A 25,315-nucleotide genomic window follows, 5' to 3' on the forward strand; every position below is an offset into this window, starting at 1 on the left:
TGTGCACACTAATTGCAGTTTCTTACTCTGCGGTGGCATTGATCGATTCGATGCTCTTCATGCAAGCACGTAGCATACCTCCTTCAGAGGCTATTTTTATTCACTATTCGTTTATATGGAAATTCTAAAACGATGAATACGCAGCAATCCTACCCAAATTTACACCGTTGCAGGGGAATATAAACCTATCAAGGCAGGCACATGGCTCTGATCACAGTGGGAATGTCTACAAATCTGCCTTACCGAAAACAACGCCTCTTTAATCCCAAACGAAATGCGAGACGGTTCATTAAAATTGAATGTTAGTCCGCACAGAATGCTTTCCAGAGTAATGTAATCCTTCACATTGAAATCTCCAATTAATAATACAATACTACAAATAAATTTCAGCTAATTCGATTGTATTACTTCAATTGAATCTACACTTGAGCCCACAAGTGGTATTGTGAGCTGTATAAGTACACAAGAGGCACATATCGGCAGCCTTCTCATCGAGACACTTCTAGACATAGTTATCAGCCCAAATCAATGAATGAATGGTCTACATGAAAATCTGTTTCTTTCTCTAAGAACTCCGGGACAGATTTGAATATCATTGTGGTACTCACAACACACCACGAGTAGAGATTGCGAGCTGGATCCTATCCGCTAGATCAGCAACGGTAACATTACCAAGCTCTCCACCATGTCTGGTTCGGACAGTCAGAGTTTCAGTCTCAACTTCCTTACGCCCAACAACAGCCATAACGGGTATTTTTTGTGTCTCAGCGTTACGAATCAACTTTCCAAGCCGCTCACCAAAAATCACTTCAGCTCTAATTTCCCTCGCTTTAAGCTCAGCTACCACCTTTTTGCAGTAATCAACCTAAGTAATACAAAAACAAACTGAGCATCAGCTTACTGGATGGTTTTTATCAACAATTTCAATTGAAACAATAAACAGTGTTTGCAATAGATAAAGAAGTGATTTTGCAGTATCTACCTAAACGAAAAGGAAAAGGACCTCACCTCATTATCGGTCACTGGAAGCAAACGAGCTTGAACTGGAGCAAGCCACAATGGGAAGTCGCCAGCATAATTCTCAGTCAAAATACCAAAAAATCTCTCGATAGAACCAAATATAGCTCTATGAATCATAATGGGCTGCTTTCTTGAGGTGTCAGAGTCCACATACACCATATTGAACCTCTCGGGTAGGTTAAAATCCACCTGAAAAGAGAAATCACATGACATGCGTTTAATATGTCGTATATAACAAAATAAAAACGTTCATTTAAGCAACATAAGAACGGGTTTTTAAATCAGGATTTCTACTTGCTATACCTTGCGTACTCTAATTAATTTTTTTAAGTCGAACAACCCGCCACCTATTTGACAGCTTTTAGCTACACCAACTGCCTGCCCATCTAACAAATTTGACGCTTCACAAAACATAGAAGAAATGTCAAATCGTGCATGCAATGACTTCGTTAAGGCATAAATTCTGTGTTTGGAAAAACCTGACCTGAATGGTAGAGCACTGCCATTTGCGACCAATCGCATCCTCTATCTTCACATCGATTTTAGGACCGTAAAAAGCACCACCTCCTTCATCAATGCCATATTCCCAGCCCTTGTCCTCCAACGCACTCTTCAAAGCAGTAGTAGCTTTTTCCCAAATCTCATCACTGCCGACAGCTTTCTCAGGCCTTGTTGATAAGTTAATCTCGAATTTCGAAAAACCAAATTGTTTGAGAATCATCTCCGTTAAATCAAGCACTCCTCGGATCTCATCCCTAATTTGATCGGGGAGACAGAAGATATGTCCGTCATCCTGAGAAGCAAAATTACAGGGTCAAGCTTTTCGCCAAGTAGTGAAAAGAGGAACAGGTCGAATAAACTAGATTTTTTTTTTTTTTTTTTTTTTTTTTTCCATGATCAATAAACACAACTGCATAAACTACAAAGCATGTTTTGAACGTACAACCTAGGAGCTTCGAATTGAGAAGTGGCAGATCATAATCTGAAAGCATAAGTTGAACATACCTGAGTAAAACCACGAACTCGGAACAAGCCGTGCAAAGTCCCAGACCGTTCATATCGATAAACTGTGCCCAATTCCGCCACTCTCATGGGCAATTCGCGATAGGATCGAAGTGCATCCTTGTAAACTTGGATATGAAATGGACAATTCATGGGCCTAATTTGGTATAGTTCCTCCTCTATCTGCATCTGATCAAACATGTTTTCTTTGTAGAAATCATAATGTCCACTTGTTTTCCACAAGTCAAGCTTGGCAATATGAGGGGTGTAAAGAAGTTCGTATCCATTTGCAAAATGCATCTTCTTCCAGTAATCTTCAATAATGTGACGAATCATGGCTCCTTTCGGATGCCAAAAGACAAGACCTCCTCCAGCATCTTCCTGCAACAAAGTGATACCACAACTCACTAACAAAGCAAAACGCTATGACAGATCCAACAAGAATGATATAATAAAAGCACTGTTCAGACAAAGTCATTGACCCAATCAAACGACTTTGACGTGTTGCTAAACATCAAGATAAGGTGCACAAAGGCACTAAGTGATCTCAAAATCCATTCACAGATATTAGATACAACATAAGATGATTCAGCAGCAATTACCTGGATAGAGAATAGATTTAGGTCTTGTCCAAGGCGCCGATGATCACGGCGCTTAGCTTCTTCCTTTTGAACTTGGTAGGCCTTCAGCTGCTCCTCCGTTTCCCATGCTGTTCCATACACCCTCTGCAGCATTTGGTTCTTTTCATCGCCCCTCCAATATGCTCCTGCGACGGACTCAAGCTCAATAGCTCGTTTATTTAATTGTCCGGTCCGCTCCACATGGGGCCCAGCACAGAGGTCCCACCAGTCTTCCCCTGCGGGCATGTTTAAAACGGAATAAACATAAGAAAAAAACTATCCGCACTAAAGATTGGTGAATTCAGCAATGCAAGCGCAAAACGCCTAAAGATTGGAACATGAATAGCAATAGGTGAAATAAACCAATCACATATTGGCCACCATTATTGTCAACTGAAGTTAGCTACACACAACCAAAGAGTAGTTCAATCAAAGTACGAACCAATTCTGTATATCGTAATCGGCTCTGACTTGATACCCTCCAATATCTCCAGTTTGTAGGGCTCATTTATGGCCTTGATACGCCTCTCAGCTTCCTCCCTCGACACCTCTTCTCTTACAAGCGGTAAATTGCGACTAATAATTCGGTCCTGCAAAGTTACATGCCATAATTTTTGCTCCTCAAATTCCAAGGACCGACACACCTCAACAAATAAGATATGGCCCGAAAGTAACAGCTATTGGAATCCGGCATATAGCTGAAACGACACGTGCAGCGGGATAATAAGCTTACCATTTCTTTCTTGATCTTCTTTAAGTCTTTCTCGGTAAAAGCTTCTTTCATGTCAAAGTCATAATAGAAGCCCTTCTCAATCCACGGACCAATTGTAACTTGAGCTTCAGGAAAAAGCTTCTGTACAGCCATTGCTAATACATGTGCAGTCTGCAAAATCAATAAAAGTCCAACGAAGCAACGTGAGAAAGTGGAAAAATGGGCATTTAAACATCGCAAAATGAAGAGTGTAAGATCAATGCATACACACTCACGTGTTAAAGTTTCATCAAAATATTGAACGATACAGTTTCTGAACGATGGGGAATTAGTGAGGGTTTCTCAACATCAAAAAATATCAACCACGAGTCTAAAGCCAAGTTATGCTGGTTTCAGCACTCGAACAACATATCCCGAGAAATCGTGAGGAACAGTGCAGGCCAATGGGCATAGGAAGCGAAATTCGAAATAAATTTTTCTTCGAAAACACCAGCTTAACTAGTAACCTTCACTTACCGTATGGCGGATTTTGACTAAATTCTCCGATGACTCGTTTGTGGGTAAAACAATGATTTTGTTTTCTGCGTCCTCTGGAATCTCAACCTGGGACTTAGGATCGATAACAACCTCTTGATCAGCTGCAAGAGACGCCGTCGCTACCATCCGCTCACTACCTTTGACCCAATTGGGCATCTGTCCAAGTGGAGACATCACGGCGACGTGTTGAAGCATACGCGAGTTTGCAAGAGACAGGTAGCCAACCAAGAGGTTGCGGTTCCGTCTTGACGCACATAGGGAAGAGTGGGATGAAATCCTCCTGGTAATCCAACAGTCACTATTTTAAAATATTGTATATATATATATATATATATATATATATATATATATATATATATTCCCTCCACAACAGGGAAGTAAACCCAAAACCTTACGTACACAGGGAATTGGCTTTCTGACATACTCTCATTTTACAAAACCTAGTACCATAACCAGCAGCTGGTTATAAATAAGACAACGAGGAACCCAGAAAATGCAAGCTCTCCAAATTACGCGTCAAGGTTGCAAAATCAAACCCTAAATTCAGCTAAAATCCAAATTTTGCACTACTTAAAGCAAGGAGAAAGTGAGGATCGTCTGAGGATCGTCTGAGAGCCATTCCAATCAAATTTGCAACAAAAAAATAAGCGTGGTTTTTTAAAATCACGCAAATAAATAAATAAACTCGTTCAAAACATGATAGTCAATCCATACACACTCCAACAAAACCCAAGTTCAATTTCAATTTCAATGTCAAAACGCTTCGAGGATGACTTCGACAGGGAAAGCCAATTACGGTCCAACTGAGAGTGAAGGCCGCATAACTTCAATGTGCACCAGTCCAATATCGACGCCACCGACCTACTACTCAGACCCGCGCTGCGACTTGCAAAGGACTTCCAACAGATGCACACCCAAGAGCATTTTTGACAAAAAAAAAATCAGGAAACAGGAAGCAACCAACCAACCTGGAGAAAAGCAGCGGGGGTAGACCAGCAGCAGGGGAGTAAAGTGAGCAGCCATGCGTCCCGAGCTTCGGCACCACCATCTTGGGCGCAATCGCGGTTGCAGTACCCATAATTCCTCTCTAAAGTAACAAACAATAATCCACGACTTGGTGCTCGCACAATTTCAAGCTCCTGCTTCCATTCTCTGAGGGGACTTGACAAGGGAGGTGGGCAAATGGGCAGAGATGTGAATAATGCGGCAGATGAATGGTGGAATGGGGGGCTGATCAAAAGGTGGGGTGCGTGCTCGCCATGGCTGCGAATCCACCATCACCGCCTCCGCTTCACCTTCCCCGCCCCGCAACAGGATTTGCTTTCCATGAGCCATCCAGATTTGATCTCCCCGAAGGGAAGATTGCCCCTTGGCCCCATTCACACGGACACTCCCCTCCCCTTCCTCCCTCCTGGATAACGTCCATCCATTCGTTTCCTCATCCACTACACGTTCGTCGTCCACGTGGATGCTCGTTCGTCCATCCATTGGTTTTATCATTCATCTTATATTCGTCGTCGGCATGGATGTCCGTTCGTATGTCCTCAACAATGAGCGATTATTGTCCAACCTGCGGGGGGTGTTGTTCAGAGTCTCAGATCAGTATAGAAATGTACTGGAACAATTATTAATGAACCATTCAAATAAGAAAGTAACGACAATGGGTGTAGAATAACTGAACAATACCGAATATCACGTTATCAGGAATTATTATAAATAAAGATTGTGAGTTTGTGAAATAATATCCTCAGAGTCAAGTTTGCTTGCACATTGCTGTTTTCATAACAGTGGTCTCAATTAGTCACCTGTGAAATCAATGAAATCAGTTAAGTGATCAGATGAAGTTTGCACGTGTTGGTATGAAGGGATTATATTCCCAACTAATACATTTGAGTTTACAATCGTGTTGATATACTCAGAGGTATTTCAATCACTTTTGATGATCTATGATGTACGACTGCATCTATCTAGGTGATGTTTTACAAACTTGTAACTCTTAATCGACAGTCATTTGTTGCATTAGGAATAGCCATGAAAATTCTTTAAGTAAACATAACCTCACTTAGAGTATAGATTCAAGATTGAGGGCAAGTGCTCCAAAACGTGCAAAGAGAGCAATGCAGTCACTTGTAGGGTTTAGTACAGCATCAACCAGAATTGCTAGTGTTAATGTGTGTGTTTTTTCTAATAAAAAAAAATGCATAGCAGCAAATTTAGTTATTGTTAAATCAAGAAAAGACGATGTTACCCATTATATGATCCTCAAGTTATTTAGAACTTAGACAATACTTTTGATTTAGACACTATTAAAATCTTCACTTGAATAAGTTTAAGACATATCCTGGGAGATTTCAAGTTGGTCCTCGCCCAAGTTGTAGCTGGGTTTAGAAATGATCTAATAACCCTTTCACATAGTAGTCATAGAATACGAGCCTACTTGGTCTTAAATGTAGATACACTAGTGCCACTTCATGCCCGTTGTTGGCCCCAGCACATCCTTAGTTGTGCCATTAGCCCCATTCACCATAAAAACAACCGTATTTATATGGTAAATAAATTGCAAGAAAGAAGAAAATATTTTAAAACATATTAAAAGGAGTATCAACTTTGTTGCGCAAAGAAAGAAAGAAGTCTTTGCTCCAACAATTAAATACCAATTACACTTTTAAATATTTCCAACAAGAACTACGCAAAAATCTTCCAGAAAATACTTCAAATTGTTCAAAAGGTATAATTGTCAGAATATAAAGAGCCAGAAGAGAGCAAGCAGTTGCCATACGGATCCACGAACGCCGAGGTTACACACAGATTGTGTTCCAGGCTACAAGAAAATGCATCCGCTAAAAGAGATCGGAATGAACTGCATTATCGTCATTTCAACTTGGATTCCGAACCTCGATCCGAGTTTCACCCCAACGGTTCTTATGACTAAGGACAACCCTCCCCCCCTCCCCACACTGCATGCGGACATAGCACCTAAAACGACTGCGTACAACTCCCGAGACCCGAGTATTATGATCTGTAAGCTTGTGTTACGTAGCTCGTATCATTAACTTCAAGAGCCAGAAAAGAACAAGCAGTTACTCTCCGGATACAGGAACGCCTTGCTTACACATTGAAGGTGATGCGGGCTGCCTGAGAAAGTACCCGCCAACAACCACATTCATTGATGAAATGACCCAACTCACTAGGCATTTGTAAGAACAGCTTCTGAAAACAGAACTCCATTGTGGAAAAAAAAAAAAAAAAAAAAAAAAAAAAAAAAACGCCAAGAGGCAGGCAAATTAATCTCCTCAGATCAGATCTTTTGGTGTATATTTGAAAGCCTTCATAGATGACCTCAAGAACTTCAGTCTGCATCATCAGAGTTTAACACACTGGAACCAGACGGCAAGCAAAGACAATACCTTTACCATACAGACGAGACATGTTCATATTGAAGCAACAGTCAAAACCAAAGAGACGGCTAACAGCAAACCCTAAAACTGAGCGCACTTCTCGGCGAGGAGAAGCCCACACATGGAAGATGAAATTTCGAGTGGAGGATGGGAGACTATATAGGTGACATGATAACCCTAGAATAGAATGGATCTCCGAGGCGCCTTACACCATCCTGACCAAACAACATTTCTTTTCATGCATTTTATTCTTTATAGTGTATTGACTTTCCGAAAAACTATTAGTATAGTTAAGACATGAAAAACAATCTTTGGTATTACTATAAATATATGTTTATAAGGCTTATAATGAGGCTTTTTCTTTTCTTTTCTTTTCTTTTCTTTCTTTTCATTTGCTTCTTCTTCAAGCAATTGAAAAATCAAGTTTCAACAATAAAGTTTGCCAAAACATTCAAATTAATTTTTATAGAGTCAACATAGATATAGAAATAGATGGTTTTTTACCACATTTTTTAATTAAAATAAGAGCAAGACAAGGATGTTTGCTAGCTTAATGCCTATTTACCATAGTAGGAGAAATGTTTAATGTGAATATTTAAGAAGAAGTGAAAGCAAAAATATTAGAAGAGAATTAATATTTTGTAGAATTCCAATCAAAAAATCTTTATTCAATATGCACATGATTCTATTTTACTATAAAAATAGAAAAATCTAATATGAGGATCTTAATTAATATTATATAAAAATTTATTTGACTTTTGGACTAAAATAAAGTTAGTTTGAATTGGTATTATACTAGCCATACAATAAATAAGATAATTTTTTACATAATAGACTATGAATTTAAAGAGGGCATGGCCTCCTCTAATAATCAAACCGAATTCTTGGATATATTTTTTGGATAAATACAACATACACAAGATATAGTCAAATTTCTAATTTACAAAATAAAAAATATACTAGAATATTAAAACTCTACTAAGTTCAATGTAATAGGAAGAATTATTATCGTCAATAATATTCTTATATCTTCCTTGATTTTTTTTCTTATGACATAAATTGACACCATAAACACTATTTACATAATCAAATCTATGGTTAAGAATTTTTTGAAGAAAAATACACAAAAAAGTAATTAGTTTTACAATTGTTTAGGTGATTTGATGTAAAACTAAGGAAAATGGAGGATTAAGAGTAATTTATCCCAACAATGCAATTAAGTCTCATTTTACCAAATGGATCATCAATGCACTATAACCAAAACAATCAAATATTTAATACATATATATATATATATATATATATATATATGTGTAATTTAAGATTATTACATAAAAACCTCTTGTCTTTAATAAAATGAAGAGTTAACTTTGAATGGGCATTAATAACCAATCATAAATGGAGCACAAATAAAAATATAAGTTCAAAATTAACAAAGTTTGGACATTTAAAGTTTTTTTCATTAGCTTCTATGATCCAAGAACTTTTATAATATTTGGAAAAACTTTCTTTGATTGAATCATATATTTTTTCTTTTAAATGCACAAATCAATTCTATCAATGTTACATCAATAAAGCTTTACAACTTTTTATTGATGGATTAATAAGACATTGAAAGAATAAGCTTTTTGCCCTCTACACTTTGATCAAGTTCTTTGACATTATAAAGCCTACATATTTCTCAATGTACACAACACTAAAAGGTCTCTATTACAAATTACATGCACGTGATTTCCTACAAACAATGCCAAATATTTGGCTATGATAAACTTTTGCAACTTAATAAATTGTTAAAACTATATCAAAGAAAATATAATACAAATATTAAGTTATCTCCATAGAATAGACTTGGTGGGAGAAAATAATATTAGGCAACAAATATTATTGAGTTACAAAATATTGAGTTAAAGAGAGATTATTGTATCTAGGTTTATCCTTGTATTTTTAAAGGAGCATTACTTATTTAGCTTGCTTAGCATAAAGGTGACACAATGAACAAATAGAGGAGACAATCTAGCCCTAACATTGATGTTTATTACCTTCTATGCTCTTCTTTACAAAAAAAAAACTTACATAGATTTTGGGATTACATTTAAGCAAGATGTACTTAGATTTGGTCTACTTTATTTTTGTCTAAGTTAACATCTAGCTCTAAAAAGTGGATTTATTCTAAAATCTTTACATGAATACATACTATTCTTGCTAAACCTTTACTTCTTAGATTTGAAAGATTATCAACCATTTGATTATTATTGAAAGAATTGTGTATCTAGACAATTTGGATTTAACACAATAAATTCAATTTTGAATTTGAGATTTGAACTAATTACCACACTAAGAAAATCATATGAACAAATATGGAAAAATTCTATGAAAAGTCACAAATAAAAAAATTAAAATGAATCCTGACCACAGGTTAACATTTCTTTTTTAAAGTAAGATAAATTATAGATATAAAAAAATATGATTGGATACAGATCTAACGGTATTATTTGCTTTGATGGAACTCTAGAGTATCGCAATCCAACACAATTTAAGCATGATACAATAGAAAACGAACATAAGACAGTCATAGGCCAACACTGTCTTTTATACTCTAATATCCATCTTTCAAGAGTTATAAGTTCCATTATTCAGTACCATACATTGATTATACCACATTTTGTGTAGGGAAAAAATAAATAAATAACAAAAAAATGATGAGTCCACAGCCGTGCGATCAAGATCCAATCGGGCAATCAGACACAATGCAAGATGCGGGCCAAACCCTTGACCCTGCTTCCGCATAGGTGGCACGGCATTACTGGCAAATGAATTAACTCTCTGAAGCATGGAGGTCAAAGGTTTATTGTACATAGATATAAATCCAAGAGTATAGTGAACATTTTGAAATACATCACATGATTTGCAACCCCTCAATTTTAAGAATCTCAAATCTCATCAACGGCTCTGATCAAGCGCTGCAACCAAAGTGCACAAGAATGATAACCCCAGCCAAGGTGTCAACCAACACAATTTTTCACGATTGGTATACTACACTCTAGTGGACAAAGTCTCTTGCCGTGATGATTAGAAACCAGTTCAAGTTGCTAAACCGGCTGGTCACTAAAAGCATTAAGGAGATTTATAAATTCTATCAAAATCAACCTCTTGAACTTCAGCACAGGCTCGCACCTAATGTGAACAAAATGCCTGTCGCAGTTCTGACCTCAAATTTGGGCACGCCTGCAAAAGACAAGTTGTAAAATAAGATCAAGGCCACTTCCAACCCTGTAAACAGCTAAATAAGAAACAACACTCTGAACGAATATATAAATCCTGTGATGAGAATGGGCGTTAAGTTATTTTATAAACGCACAAGTGTACATCGTGGTCAGACCATCTCACCTAGTACTGACAACCTGCATAGGATTACCGTCGTAACCCCAGCAAACACTACAGCTTAGATTGCTGCACTGAACTTGTTTTCAAACAGAAAATCTGGAGTAGTATAGTTCAACGTTGATATAAAATACAGAAACAGGGAGCTCCATCCATTACTGTGCGTATTGATGTAGGTCGCCATGTCCGACAAACTGGTCCACCTGTCCGCCTTCTATCGCAAATCCCATGTGCATGACATTATTGAGGTCCATAGACCAGTGCTGATGTAGCTCCTTCGCCAAGCCTGGATTTACTCCTTGCAAATGCATCATGTTTGGAACTTGCGTTTGCGGATTCTCAGATGCCGCAGAAAATAGTTCGGCACTTAAGCTGGAATTAGTTGGATGTCTGTCAGCAACACTGCTAGGCAAGAATTGGGTCTTCTTTTTCTTTGAACCACGTTGTGATTTGGAAGTCTTCGATCGATCTGGCGACGATAGGGACTGACGAAGCTTCTGCAATCGTTGCAGCAGCTGAGCCTCGCTCATTTCCACCTGCGTATCAAAATCTTTCCTTGACGAGTGCTTATCAGATGTACTGTACCGTCGTTTAGGAACAGTTCTGGCCTTAGGAGTTGAATGTTGTCGTTGCTGAGGCTCAGGAATGCCAAGTGACTCCCTAAAATTCCGGAGCCGCTCCAGAGCATCATCTGTTTGTTCATTTTCATTCACCACTTCTTCCTCGATATCTTCTTGCTGTTCTAGAACATCACGACGTAATCGCGCCAACCTCATTTGGATTTGTGCGTCATCGTCCGATTCATAAGTTGTCCGCCCTTTCTTGCTTTGTCGCTTTGGAAGCTTGGACTGCAACCCAGAAGCATCAATGTTTGACGTCTGTCCACGCCTCTTCACACAACGCTGATTATGCACAACTGGTGCAATCGAGTTGGTTCTAGAAATTTGCATCAGAGATAGGGAAATATCAGATGCGGAATCGTGGTATAAATACACAATACCAATATTCACTAAACCAATGTCAAACTTCACACGAAGGAATACCTTAACAAACGTGCTAAGGAGTTCCAACTCCTCTGCGGAAGGACAACGACGAGATCCATATTCTAGAGTTTCACTGGAGGTAGAAAGGGGTGTTGAAAGGCACAAAAGAGGAGAACATAAACATCACATAACACTCATGCGGGAAGCCTAATATGCATTTAATATTTACAGGATGAAAGACAGACCAACCTACAGCCAACTCAGCTCAGGCAACCGTGAAAAAACTGTTAAAGAGATCCTTCTGCAGATGTTATTTGACATCAGCTACAACAACAGCAACAAAAAAAAAAAAAAAAAAAAAAAAAAAAAAAAAAAAAAAAAAAAAAAAAAAAAAAAAAAACGCCTACTCTTCAACCACGTTAGCACCGGGAACACTCCACCATGTAGAATCTTTCATTTTTTCGTTATCCTTCATAAATTTACGATCAGACGTTACAATAGGGCTTTAGCCGTAAGAAGTTAACAAGAAAAATCAAGCATACTCGGGCACCCTTATCTGTGAACTAAAATAAAGTTACACAATCAAGTTTCCTTGTATTGGATGATTTCGCACTCAAGGCAACAGCGTGTAAAGGAAGAAGTCTTAGCAATCAACCTTGTCGTGATTTCCCGCGTCATGGCGTTGGTTTAAATTACCCCTAAGAAATTCTGTGATTCTGAATTTTAGACTTTCCCTTGGAAGCAGCTGTAGACTATATTTGCTAGGCATACCAGAACCATATAATGGAGCCAATTGAGAAACGAAGTACAAGTACTCTTACGGGTTTAGAAGCTCAGGTTTGCGAGGTGATAAGAATCCCAAGGTTCCAGGTTTGTTCTGCCCGCTCTCCACGTAGCTAAGCATATCATCAATGTCCACGTTACCAAGTGGCGTCTCCGCCATCTTTAAATCAATCCTCTTCGGAGTTAAGCCAATGTGCAGCTCATATGTCTCTGCGAACTTTCTAGCCTACGAGCCACAGCTTGACCTAAAGTAACGGCAGTACTTCAAACTCTCACGCTGAAGAGGCCGCGCCGGGTCGAGACCTCCTAATTCCAAATTGTTGCCACAACAGATGTCTTCTTGCCAATCGCAGCCAGGGTCCACCTCTTCAACTCCCGAAAGCATCCAAACCCTCAAACGAACCTAATCTAAAAGCAGAAGCACAGTCACGTCATGAAACCACATTGCACAACAATCAACTCAGAACAGTAGGGTTTTATCCAACACTTTCACAAACAAAAACAAAAATAAGTGAATAAAAACACAATGACGACGACTCCACCAAGGAATTAAGAGCCACACACGAACAAAAATGCTAAGAACACGAGACCTTAAGAAGCAGCGAAGCAACAAAGGAAGGGAACCCGCTCACTGTAGGTCTCTAGGCGAGAGTGGAATGCAATCAAGACATTCGGCAACGGGCGATTGCACCAGGGTTAAGGCTCCGCTTACCTGTGCCAACGTTAAATCCCGGCACACAGACAACAACACCAATTCGCGAACCGGAAGCATCCAGAGACGAGCGCTCACGAAACCAACGCCGGTAATTCGTGACAGGTGCGAGGAAAGCGAAGGGAGGGATGCAACGATGGCGACCAAGGGCTCCACCTCCGCCTCGAACGCCGTGGCGGTGAAGATGCATGGAATGGCAATGGCGATGGCGATGGAGTCAGGGATTGCGCCGATGTGTGCTGCTCCTTCTCCAGTTGCTGTTGCTTTTGTTTAGGGCTTGCAAGCTGCGCATGCCATCGTCGTGTCTTCCACTCCCTGGTTCGTTTCTGCTTCTACTTCATCTTCATCTTCTTCTTCTTCCTGTTGCCATACTTTCGCCGTTTAATACTCTTTCCTCTTCCTCGCTGGTCACAGTCCTACATTCTCATAATCTGGATAAAATTGGGTTATTGTGTACACTATTCTTTCACCTAGACATTGCACCTTCAATGTTTTGTGTATGAGTTGTGTTCCAAGTGTGCAGAAACTATAAGAAATATGTATTTGTGAAAATGTGTGATTGTTTACATAAGCTTCTTCTTCTCCTACCATGCAATTCAATTTTTAATTCATTATAATTGTGCTTTTTGGTCATAGAGTGTTTTTTTAACGGACTTTTGTCACACAAGGCAAGGTGTTAAAATGACTCAAAAGCAGATCCGAACGAGTTCTAAGTGGAGAGAAACTTTGGTTTTTAGTAATGAAATGCACAGATTGTATTAGAATAATTGTATTATCTTTATCAGCCAAATCTGGAAGAGTTGATGGAGTGAGTCACTTGAGTAGTGCACCAATCACGCCTTCTAAATTCACATGGGAAAGAATCAACTTTGTTCTTTTCTTCATTTTTTTTTAGATTAACAAAATGATGACATTTACTTTCTAGATTTCAATATTAGAGTTCAAATTGTGTTGAATATTAAATCATTACAGCAAAAAATCAAAACCAAAAAAACAACATGGCATTTCAAATGCATAAATAAATTAAAGTAATTAGAATTGAAATTAAAACATCTAATAAGGCATACACTGATTAATTGTTAAAATAGAATATTAATAAAAATGTAACTATTGATATATTTTTAATCATAACTATTTCAAATAATGCAAAAGCAAATTAGTGCATTTATAAAGCTTATGTTGGAACTTCATTAAAAATCAACATTACTTCTTAGATCAATTCTACAAGTAAAAAAAAATGTTTCCACAAAATATATGTAGAATCAAGTACTTGACACCAAATATATTTGTTAAAAAACTACAGATAAAAACATTTAATATTTACAGATAAAAAGAACTATTCAGTTCAGTGGTAATACACATTTTATGTGTGTGTGTGAAAATATATATATATATATATATATATATATATATAATATGCTATTGATTTTTTTGTCAATGCACACTGAAATTCACATCTTCATCAAAATCCTTTCGACATATCAATATGTAGAAAAATCATGCATCTACAATTACCAAACACTTGATATCTTTCCTTTTTCAAAAGTCGATGGTTGCTAAACCTTCAAGTTGAAGCAACTAGTTCTTGACATGAGGATCTTTTTCTCCACAACCGTGTTTCAATTTCTACATCATGTTGATTATTTAGATGGTTATTGTAATACAAAATTTAAAGGTGATGTATAAAATCTGAACATTTTACACAGACATTACCATTAAAATTTATACATATCTTTAAAATTTATACATGTCTTCAAGACCCCAATAGCAAGCCAAAGATATTCTACAACTACAAGAAACTACCTACAGGAAAAGAACCAATAGAAGCCATGAATTTCACCAACGATCATATCTGGTATAAGATAACATGTCATGCACATGCCGAGAGTCTCAGTGATGTGGGTCAAAGCAAGCCATAGCCAAGGACCATGCTACCAAACAATTTGATTAGCAAAAACATTTACTAGCAAGGTGGAGCTTAAAGAACAGGAGGTGGAAAACATTTGTGATTTTTAGCTGGAAGAAAAAAACCAGGCATTTCACACCAATCTCCACCCCCAGATATCTCAATCGGCATGACAAGTGCTTAGCAAAACTAAGAAGCAAAAGGTTTAAGAACAAAGCTGTAAAAGTTTATATTCAGCTAGATGCATCACCAGCAACTTGACTACTTCTGCACATTAGCTGGCAACCTCAGCAAATAAAACCACAGGATAAACAAGGTCTGCAGCAGTATCTGGAAAAGTCACGCCTTCATCTTGTAGTGTTCTGACCACCAACTGCATTTCCAAAAGCCCGACAGAACATTCTTCAGTGTTAAGTCACGTCATGGATATCAAAAGTAACCATAGTTACTTCACGGGCAACAAGAACTACGAGGCTGTTATTCAAGGAGAATGTAGAGGATGGTATTCATCATCGAGTATCTACATCACACTGTTTGAAAAAAGTTGCAGAGGTGGATTACAAAAAAACATTCATTTTTAGACAGGAAACCAGTTGCCGTCCAACAAACTTTGACAATCTTACAACTAGAAACCTGCAATCGTGACGGTGAAGCCTCAACTGTGCAAAGAAAAGTTCCACTCTGAACCAGGCCCGAAGAGTGAACAAAGACGTAGACTTCGATTACACTTTCGGAGTTCTTCCAAACTATACGAGAAAGCAGTCCAGAAGCTCTTTCCTGAAAACCCAACCAGTACGAACAGATCATTCTTCCACGGAACGTTTTGAAATGCAGCGACTCGTAAGCCTCCACTCACATGCTTGAAGAATTCCTTGCTTAATGCCTACGCAGAAGCATTTGTCCTAAACATTAGAAGGTGCATTAGTGCCACAACATGGCTATCCTTCAAGACAACAAACCCCTGCATTATTCAATCCAAAATGCACGCCAACACACCTTACTCCAATGTAGACGAAATTTTCCATCCGTACAAACTTCTACCGATGAACCAGACAATCCTGCATGACCAACAATCCGATATAAAGGCATCAAGAGGGTGAATTAGACCCTTGGGTGAATCACGAGCCAGCATGCTGTAGCTTAGATGCCATTGTCAGCATCGTTGAGAGGCGGGACCATCATCCCTTGTAAGAGAATCCGGTATGTGTAGGGCATCCATCGGCAGGTTAGGGACCACCCACTGCTGCCCAACATAGCGATTTGATTAGCGTCCACACAAAAAAAGCTGCCAACTACCTGCACGACAGCAAGCAAAGGAAAATTCCCAATGGGAACGAAAGCAACGCCCACAGCATGAACTGATAGGGTAGCTTAAATCATTTGGCATGGTGAAACATGCTGCACACATAAATACGGTGGGACAAAAGCAAAGGAGTAAAAATAAGCACAAATTTTGTTTTGATTAAAGAGAGAGAGCAGCTCTCATGAAGTACAAGGTGATTTAAAAATCACCAGGCTCTCTATAGTACACCTCAGGGTCACCCGTCGCAAGGGTGAGTACCCTTCTCAATAACACTAATCTACCGCAGCCGGCTTCTACAGCCAAGAAGACCACCGCAGCCAACTTCTACTTCTTATGAGTCTTACTCTAACGGACATGCAAGGACGCTTCACTTGCAAATATTCCTCCGGATTTCCATGGCATCGCATGAGGTAGCGTCCAGTCCTCCAGGCGCTAGGCTGACGAGCTGTTGAGCGCATGAAAGATGAAGCAGCGACGAGACATTACCACCAAATACGCGCGCCGTCGGCTTCAAACCGAACACGTTGATCACTATCTCAAAAACTCGACTTCCGATCAACTGATTTTCTGGAACTGCTCGATTTAGTTGCAAGCAACAAAACCTGGCGTAATTCTTTGAGGGAGAGACCCAATGCTCGACGAATTCTCCACCTTCCGGGTGAAAGGTCTCACAGCCACCGCGGCCCCGTTAGCCAAATCCACGGCCATGGATATGCTCTCCTCGGCTATTGTGTCCAATGAGCCCCGCTTCTTGGACAAGCTCTTCTCAACAACAATAACTCGGGGTGGAGCGGTCTCCACCATCGCACCCAACGCAGCCATCCTCTCCAAGATAGTCTCCATCGTCTTCTGCCTAGGAGAGCACCGCTCGACAGTGATCATCTGAGGCGGCGCAGTTTCACACCACGATCCCATTCCTGTCGCACCCCTACCCATTCCACTGCAACAAACACCGCCGATCAACCCTGTCCAAACTCCTCCAAACTCCTCATAAACGCATTCAACACGCCGTTCTCCAATTACACCACGCAATCCAACTCCGACGAAACTCCGACCACCCCAAAAAACCCCAACGGCGGAAACGAGACAACAAGAAGAAGAAGAAGAAGAAGAAGAAGAAAACTTACTCCTCAACAACCGCTCCAGCCCAAACAAACTGGGATCTAAAACGAGACACTAACGATCAACTCCTTCACGACAAAAAATACAGAACAGGTGCAGGTGAAGAGAAGAATACACGACAAAGGCGAGAAGCATGATTTGGCAATGACAATGTAAGCGAAGCGGGGTCATATGCTGAAGTGCCGGGACAGAGAGAGGTAGAGCGGGGAAGGAGGGGGTAGACGGAAATAACGGGCCGGGGACGGGCTGGGTCGGGACGAAACGGGATGGGGCGGGGGCCGAGGCTGGTCCAATCATACCTCATCGGGCCCTTATGCGGTGCAGTGTGCTGAGATGCCGACACCTGGTGGGAGCCGAACCCGGCAAACCATGGGAACCGGATGAACCGGGAGCAGCGTTTGTCCTGGCAGGCACCTAGACAGTCATTCTCGGCGGCGAGGTTGATGGATTTTACCGGAGACGCCAGTTACAACTCCGCCATTCCGTGGCTTCGACGGTATCTGAAACCGACAACTCCTGCAGGTGCCGTGACGCCCCCTCAACCCCTCCCTCCACCGTCTTCCAGTTCGTTATTCCTGACACATCCATCCATGAATTCATCCATATGTATATCCATCCGTCCTCCACACGTCCATTCTTGACTTCGGTCTCACGGGACTTTTTTCTGGGTTTAACTTTTTCCTTTATGATTCTAGAAGGAAAACAAATAAATGAATAAAAATCACTTTGCCTTGAGAGCAATAAACTATTTGGTTAATGAGCATGGTTTGATGGGTTGTGGTATAGAATATCCAATCTTTGGGTCCATGTTCTTTGTATGCTTGGTTTTAATGGGGGGTTCATGCTGATGGGCACCATTGAAGAGCATCATTTCCAATGGTTGTAAATGAACACTATTTTATTATTTGCCTAACATCTTCTAGTGTTCACAATCAAATGAGATCAAGAACTTGAGAAAATCATTGTATTTACCTTCATTAGTGTGTATTCATTTGTTGTACGAATCTTGGATTCAATTGAGAAAGCATTGTTAAATAAGTCAATATTCATGTTACATCATTGCTCAAAGTATCTGGGATTTTGTCTCTAGCCTTGTTGAAACCATCAAATTTATTTATTTATTTTGTGATAATTGCACATGTGATTGTATATTAACATAAGCATTTTTCAGTTTGTTGAGATTTGATCAGTTGTAATTTGAAAGATCATTTGATGCTTGCAATCAGGAAAATCACATCACCTGCAAAATACTTTGATAATGTAGTACAAATCATATCAATTTCGACAAATCATTCTTGGTGAATCTTCTTCACATCTGTAACATCCAGAAATGAACAAACAAATCAATAACATGACAATACCATATCAGAATGTATTACATTTTTATGTTTTTTGAAGTCTAATATATAATAGCGGAATAGTTTTACTATAAAAAAAATCATTGTACCAACTCCACATTCTTTATAAATTTTGTAAAAAACAAAAAACAAATTTGACTCTGTATTCTAGTATTGTTTCAAGGGAATAAGTTGGATTGAATCTAATATTTTATTTTAAAAATTAATAATAACAGTCTAGTGTTCTAACCAATTACTACACACATTATGGTATACATTTACATCCCAATTGTGTTCATTAATCCTTGACATTACTTTTTTAAGTAGAATTCAACAGTACATTTCATTTTGTCCAGTGTACTAGTCTTCTCATATTTGACTGTAAGTTCTTTGAAATTTAAGTTAAAACTGAACAACTTAACCATTTCAGAAGCTAGCATGCTCATTGAGAAGGATACATTGTGAGAAACTAGCAAATAATAAATATTACATTAAAAATACATTGAAAATATATATATGCACAACTAATATAATAAATACATTCGATTTATTTTGGTTTTGATTTTGATTTTTTCAAAATAGTTTCAAATTAAGATGGAATGGATGATTTCACCAATTAATTTATGTCTCCACAGTTTCAAAAACAAGTATGCACATTCTATTTCCAGAAACAATGCCTCTGTCGTGGCAAATAAAATCAAAATGTTTGCAAACGAGAAATATACAAAAGGATAAAAGAGACTAAGTTACAAAAACCAGGTTAGATTCTATAAAATTAATCAAATACTGTGACTTCTTTTGTATGAAGTCCATGGCCAAGAGCCAACATCCTTTTGCATATTGTTGTTAAAGAAAACTGTATTCAAGAGTATAAAAATGTAAAACCTGTAGAATATCTGTGGGGATGGGTTAAATGTACACATTCAATATAAAATTGTGTAAATTAAGTCATTTTACTTAACCTCCACATGAGATTGGTTTATTCATTCACTAGAATGAATAAAAGAACCAATGGAGTTGAGCTGAATCCAAACCCCATGTGCGCAGAAAAACCCCACACTCTATTATTGTTTTAGGGTGACCTCAAACAACACTCCACGTCCGTATACTTTAAAAGTTTCTAGAAGCATTCAGAGGCATCCGAAAGGGAAAAGAGTGGCCTACTATGGTTACTACTCGTCAATATGAATGAACGTATACGGTGGATGAATGAATAGCCCACCTCGAGGGAGGGCGTACTTTCGTTCGTTCGTTCCTTCCTTCCTTCGTTCCAGAAAGTGCACCTTCTGAATCGAATCGTGAGCCCGTTATTCATTCATCCAAAGGATGGATGACTGGGGCCGTTGGACTGAGTCTGTTTCCAGGAAATGACTGGCAGGGGAGCTGAGGGGGGATTCTGTTCGTTTTGGATATTGGATGAATGGTATACCTTTCATCCATCACTTAGGCCCCATTGAAAGGTCCCCTTGAGTATCCTTGGGGGTATCAAAGTGGCCCAAAGGAATGTTTCGACTAAAAATATGGTGAATTATTGAATTCCATCCTTGGTGAACTATTGCTTTGGAATTTGGATCCATATTCGGGAGTATAAATGTCGCTTAAAGGAACACCCTGCACTTAATAGTATTACCACAATACTGTGGTATTAGACCAGAAAAATGAGCAATATTGTTCTTATTATTTTGGGTTATGTTTTACAGAAATCACACTTTACATAATTTTAATTCAATCACAAAAATAAAAATAAAAAACAAAATAATGTATAGCTTTGGAAAAAAAGCATGTTGATTTTCTAACTTGTGAGCCTGATTTACAATTTTGTTGAATTGTAGATTATCTGTTAGAAAATCACACCCTTTTTTTCTTTTTTCTATTTTCAATTTTTATCATTTATTTTTTAGTGCTTTACATGATAATGTAGTTGAATTGTATAATGTATGTGTAAAAAAAAAGTATAAATATAATCTTACAGCATATGTGTGATTCTTTTGATGGTGTTATTTCAAAAATATGACAAAGAGAACAATCAAGATTTAAACAGTAAACACAAGATTCTGAATATTATTCATGGATTGTTTTGACAAGTCGATACTTGGGTGGATTTTCAAATGGCTTATTAAAAGACACATGGAGATTGTTCAAAGATTCAGTTCATAAAACATCAGATCAAGTATCATTCTAACATTTATCACAATTTCAATTGAGAGTGAGACTTGGATATTTTGTCTCCAGTGGGAGCATCATCACATGCTTAACACTTCACAACACCAAAACACAGTAAATCTACTCCATCCTCAAACAGTTATTACATTATTCTCATGCAGCATTGGAAGCCCAATTTGGTTGCAGTAGGTTCACCTTCTGTAGGTACAAGGACCCAGTAGGGAGATATTAAAACGACATTTTTAGAATTAAAAAAAAAAAAAAAAAACACACACACACACACTTAATGACAGTGGGTTTGTTGGGGTCTGGAGGAGCATCACCAATAGATCCACTGCTCATGTGTGATATTTTTGAAAATGCCAGGGGTGCAGAGAATGGCAGAAGAAATGAACAGAAACCCTAACCCCCCCCCCAAAACCCTAGAAACAAAGTAGCAGTGATAGATCCTTCAACTTCTTGTGTGCATTTTGTGTTTTGTTTTTTTTGTGTCTCTGTATGGAAGAAAAAACCATCAACCACAGGTACTGCTGCTACAACAACAGAGCTTACAGTTATTAACAAAAACAACAACAAGCAGTTGTAGTAATAATAACAACCATGGAGCTCCCAGGTGACAAGGGTGGGGCAGCATCCCACTTGGTGGCACTGGAGGCCCTACAGCCCTTTTAATGAAATTGCAATGCATGGGATGACTCACCTACACTGACCCACTGCAGACTACCACCCACCACACTCTCACACACACACACATGCATACAGACAGTTGCTTATCTGTTGGGTAGTTGAGCAAAAATTAGGGCATGAGAGGGCCCACAATTTGTCCATTTTTTCTTCTGCTTCTTCTTGTTTGTGGGTGTTGGGTTAGCTTATGCTTGGTGGAGGTGGTCTTGCATGTGCAGTTTTGTAAGGGAGGCTGTTGGGCCAGGTTAGGAACAAGCAGCACATGGAAGGCCACCACACCTCAACCAAGGGCCCTCACACACATGTGCTGCTTTAGGTGTCTGCCACTTTTGCTTTTCTTTCTTTTTGCACCTTTTTGTTTCCATATTCATGTCTACTTTGCCTTGGCATCCTTGTGCTGCTGACTCCAGTTGTGGTGATGGCTATGGTGGTAAGACTTGGGTAAAGGGGGAGGGCGGGATTGGGTCTCATGACCATTCCTACTCCACCCACCCCATAGCTGTGCCCATGTGCAGTAGAAGGTTCTGGACCTACCCCTACCACCACACACACACTTACACACACACATACAAACTCTCTTACTCACTCACTGGACCTAGTCAGGCAGGGCTGTCTAGTGTGGTGGTCAGAGTGGTGGCCCACACAAAGGTGGAGACAAATGGAGCTTCTGCAGCAGCAGCAGCAGCAGCCCATTCTGCATATTTTTTCTGCTTTTTCCTTATTCCTCATCATCTTTGTCTTCTTCTTCAACCTTCCATGGCATGTCTGCATTGGTTCATCCACTTTTGTTGCCTATGTACATTTGTCTACATTGTGCTTGAGGCTTTCCTCCTCTCTTTCCTTTTTTTCACTTGGCTCTGTTAAAAAAGTAAATGAGGTGGTGTGGGACTTTTTATTGATTTTGTATTTGGTTTTTTTTCCATTGCTTGTGCTGCAAGGTGCCATTGTTGGCTGTGGTGTGGCCATATTCTGCTGACCCACTTCTCTGTTTTTTATGCTTTCAATCCAAATGATAAGAGTGTTTGATTCATATATATATATATATATATATATTCGTTTCAATTGTATGTTATTTACTGTTGAATATTCGTTTACTTGTGTACACCACAAATATCAACCCACATGTTTTCAAGGAATGTTTGGCCTTGAATGAATTAAGGCACATGTGTTTTACAATAAATGTATTCTTATCGTGGATGAAATCTACGTCAGAAAACCTGAGAGACTTCTTAATGTACATTATGTAGATTGGATAATTCTTCTTCAATTAGCTATTGATTTCACCAATCAATAGGAGAAAATTACTGGGAATTTTGCATCATTTAATATAACTTACATGTAATTTTCAACATAAAGCCTTGGATGGAACTGGTCACCAAATTTAATGCAGTGATTATGTGGCTGTGAAAGTATGTTAAAACATGTAATCCTTTGCTTTCATGTCAGTGTTTGACAACTTTGATTATTTACTACATATAATTTGCATATAATAAATTATCAAATACTCATCATCATCTCTGGGTATCAAAATGCACAGTAAGGTATGGTTGTTTTAGAAAAACTGCAGCACTATTCAGAAAGATTAACAAAACACAACCATGACTTTATGTTCCCTCATCTTATCAAATTCAAAAATAATACATGTATCAATAGGCAACATTCTCTTACATGAGAAGATAGAACACAAATTTTATACATTGCAACAAAATAGCAATGTAAAGCACACTTTGTTTGGTTTGTGTTTAATCGAAGGATTACATGACATGACTAAAAAATCCCCATTTTGGTATTAATTGCAAAGAATCACTAGGATATTAACATCATGTACCATGATGAGCATGACATACATAGTTCAAAAGCATACAGAAATCATTGCTAATCAGAAAAACTTTACAATATAATCACGTCTTCAGATAAGTTCGTAAATTATCTTTCCAGGGTAGGAAAATTCAATTTCGAATAATCCTTTATTCAAAATTATAATTTCCAAAATTTAGTAAGATGAGTGTTCTAGGCTCTTATTAGGAATAAACTTTATATTGAGTCCTATAACCGACAGCTGCTGGGAGTGATCAGTGCTGTAGAAGCCATTTCATTTCTGTGTTTTCAGAAGTATAAAATGACAATTTTTGGCCATCCACATTGACAAAAACTTCATAAAAAAACACCAAAACAAACATTAAATCTACAGATTATGCCACTACAAATCTATATTTTAGGATGGACTAAGAATATTTCATAAACTAAAATAGTACAGTTTCGAAGCAGAATTACGATTTGTTAGCACAATGGGCAAACCCCTCCTTAGTACCTAAACTCTATTTCATGCTTGCGTCTTATTAGTTAATTGCTGCATCATGCAACGGATTCCTTTTCAATCATTCCATCTTGCGTGTCATTCACAATGACGACATTGCCTCCATCCACTACAAATTTGGACACACACTTGAGAACATTGCCAGCATTACCATAAACCGAACTTTCCACACCCCAACCCAAACCACCTATAGAATGCACAACTTCCGTCATGACGTAGCCCATTTTCGCTAAAACCATCCTAATTGAGTGCAATGTTTACATCAATGTGCAGTGGGCTTTTCAAGCCTCTTCTTTACGACTAATTCACCCCAAGCCCATTCTCTCATCCCTACACATCCAACACTCACTACCGCACACTCTGCAGCTCTGACCTCGATACTCCGCAGTCCCAGCTGCAGATCTATACGCCGCGTCAACCAGGCTATCAACCAACCATCATTTGCCCACGTCCCTCCTGTAACTAAATCAATCTGCGGAGGTACTACTTTCCAGGACTCATGTCGCCAACATCGTTCGAACTATACTTCCAACATCACATGTTTTCGCATCACCCCTGAAATCCGGATTCTACCATACTTGCATTGAAACTCATCCCTCGGCTTTCAACAATTGCTTCTTACCCTCAATCTACTTCCGGCATTGCAAAACCATCAATCCTAGCTTCTCACATCTTCCATCCCTCAAACTTCTCTGCTTCTATTCCCCTCTCTCATAGACCTCGCTCCGCTCATCTCTCTGCTTGCCCACTCTCCCAGTTCCCTCCCCATCCACACAACTCCGATAGCTCACCACTACCATCTACCCGATCTAAATTCTCCGTCCTCACTTCCTCTCCACCCCATGCTGCTACACACTACCGCATTGCACCTCACACCCCACTTATCGATTTCCATTCCACCAACACATCAAACTCGGCTCCCGTGTGCATCGCGACCCAACACCTCACAATGCCCAAACAACCATGCTCCTAATTACACTTCCTTCCCACGTTCTCTGCGTAGAACACGTCTTCTGCCATGCAACATTCTCAGAAAATTCTCATAACTTGCCCCCGAAACTTACCATTCCCATCACCATGTTTCGCCCATTTCGATCATTCACCAACCCATTCACCCAAAAACACTATACCGAAATCTGCACACAGACGACCAAACCGACAAGCCCCCGCCACAACCATCTCTGCGACACCAACTTCATCAACAAACCTTACTCCCGCTTATGCTCCCCCTTACCACAACATCCACGCTCGTCCACGACATACTTCGTATTACCCACTTGCAAACCCATGCCTCATTTCATGACTAGCCACTCATTCCCTCAAAAAACCAACATC

At 39.1% G+C, this 25,315-nt stretch overlaps 4 protein-coding genes across 10 annotated transcripts; all 4 read right to left on the reverse strand.

Moving 5' to 3' along the window:
* Positions 1-384: 384 nt before the first annotated feature.
* On the reverse strand, positions 385-5,190 carry LOC112278747 (threonine--tRNA ligase, chloroplastic/mitochondrial 2). Of its 2 annotated transcripts, XM_024512461.3 has the most exons (9): positions 4,860-5,190; positions 3,871-4,171; positions 3,376-3,525; positions 3,085-3,232; positions 2,625-2,878; positions 2,026-2,403; positions 1,505-1,813; positions 1,009-1,209; positions 385-865 (listed from the first exon to the last, which is right to left on the reverse strand). In XM_024512461.3, the coding sequence occupies exons 1-9, from the start codon at positions 4,967-4,969 to the stop codon at positions 605-607; spliced, it is 2,112 nt and encodes a 703-aa protein (XP_024368229.1). In that variant the 5' UTR covers positions 4,970-5,190; the 3' UTR covers positions 385-604. The 2 variants fall into 2 exon arrangements, with proteins under 2 accessions (XP_024368229.1, XP_090101261.1); XM_090245135.1 differs by lacking the exon at positions 3,871-4,171.
* A 4,910-nt stretch (positions 5,191-10,100) lies between these two features.
* LOC112278982 (uncharacterized) lies at positions 10,101-13,290 on the reverse strand. 3 transcript variants are annotated; one of them, XM_024512965.3, is made up of 4 exons: positions 13,149-13,290; positions 12,475-12,844; positions 10,677-11,606; positions 10,101-10,514 (listed from the first exon to the last, which is right to left on the reverse strand). In XM_024512965.3, the coding sequence occupies exons 2-3, from the start codon at positions 12,594-12,596 to the stop codon at positions 10,826-10,828; spliced, it is 903 nt and encodes a 300-aa protein (XP_024368733.1). In that variant the 5' UTR covers positions 12,597-12,844; positions 13,149-13,290; the 3' UTR covers positions 10,101-10,514; positions 10,677-10,825. The 3 variants fall into 3 exon arrangements, with proteins under 3 accessions (XP_024368733.1, XP_090101272.1, XP_024368734.1); XM_090245146.1 differs by having other exon boundaries at positions 12,475-12,839; positions 13,149-13,289; XM_024512966.3 differs by lacking the exon at positions 13,149-13,290 and adding an exon at positions 13,027-13,142.
* A 1,851-nt stretch (positions 13,291-15,141) lies between these two features.
* On the reverse strand, positions 15,142-16,280 carry LOC112279030 (uncharacterized). Of its 4 annotated transcripts, none has more exons than XM_024513072.3 (3): positions 16,051-16,280; positions 15,715-15,831; positions 15,142-15,427 (listed from the first exon to the last, which is right to left on the reverse strand). In XM_024513072.3, exons 1-3 carry the CDS (start codon positions 16,141-16,143, stop codon positions 15,329-15,331), a joined length of 309 nt encoding a protein of 102 aa, XP_024368840.1. In that variant the 5' UTR covers positions 16,144-16,280; the 3' UTR covers positions 15,142-15,328. The 4 variants fall into 4 exon arrangements, with proteins under 4 accessions (XP_024368840.1, XP_024368839.1, XP_024368838.1 ...); XM_024513071.3 differs by having other exon boundaries at positions 15,688-15,831; XM_024513070.3 differs by having other exon boundaries at positions 15,235-15,427; positions 15,715-15,937.
* A 205-nt stretch (positions 16,281-16,485) lies between these two features.
* LOC112279029 (uncharacterized) lies at positions 16,486-17,607 on the reverse strand. Its single transcript, XM_024513069.3, has 2 exons — positions 17,485-17,607; positions 16,486-17,297 (listed from the first exon to the last, which is right to left on the reverse strand). The coding sequence occupies exon 2, from the start codon at positions 17,291-17,293 to the stop codon at positions 16,940-16,942; it is 354 nt and encodes a 117-aa protein (XP_024368837.1). The 5' UTR covers positions 17,294-17,297; positions 17,485-17,607; the 3' UTR covers positions 16,486-16,939.
* Between the last annotated feature and the right edge of the window lie 7,708 nt (positions 17,608-25,315).

The sequence above is a fragment of the Physcomitrium patens genome, chromosome 2 (genome assembly GCF_059467195.1).
Source record: "Physcomitrium patens ecotype Gransden chromosome 2, ASM5946719v1, whole genome shotgun sequence".
NCBI classification, from domain to species: Eukaryota; Viridiplantae; Streptophyta; class Bryopsida; order Funariales; family Funariaceae; genus Physcomitrium; species Physcomitrium patens.

What these genes read in the sequence shown, in the direction of transcription:
- LOC112278982 (XM_024512965.3), bottom strand. Translation starts at nt 12,596, where the DNA reads ATGGCGGAGACGCCACTTGGTAACGTGGACATTGATGATATGCTTAGC. An exon ending in AAACCTGAGCTTCTAAACCC is followed by an intron (nt 11,607 to 12,474) that starts GTAAGAGTACTT and finishes GCAAATTTCTAG; the next exon opens with AACCAACTCGATTGCACCAG.
- LOC112279030 (XM_073532366.2), bottom strand. Translation starts at nt 16,143, where the DNA reads ATGCCTTTATATCGGATTGTTGGTCATGCAGGATTGTCTGGTTCATCG. An exon ending in TTCGTCTACATTGGAGTAAG is followed by an intron (nt 15,832 to 16,050) that starts GTGTGTTGGCGT and finishes TTGGGTTTTCAG; the next exon opens with GAAAGAGCTTCTGGACTGCT.
- LOC112278747 (XM_024512461.3), bottom strand. Translation starts at nt 4,969, where the DNA reads ATGGGTACTGCAACCGCGATTGCGCCCAAGATGGTGGTGCCGAAGCTC. An exon ending in TAGTCAAAATCCGCCATACG is followed by an intron (nt 3,526 to 3,870) that starts GTAAGTGAAGGT and finishes TTGATTTTGCAG; the next exon opens with ACTGCACATGTATTAGCAAT. An exon ending in GATTACGATATACAGAATTG is followed by an intron (nt 2,879 to 3,084) that starts GTTCGTACTTTG and finishes ACATGCCCGCAG; the next exon opens with GGGAAGACTGGTGGGACCTC.
- LOC112279029 (XM_024513069.3), bottom strand. Translation starts at nt 17,293, where the DNA reads ATGGGTAGGGGTGCGACAGGAATGGGATCGTGGTGTGAAACTGCGCCG.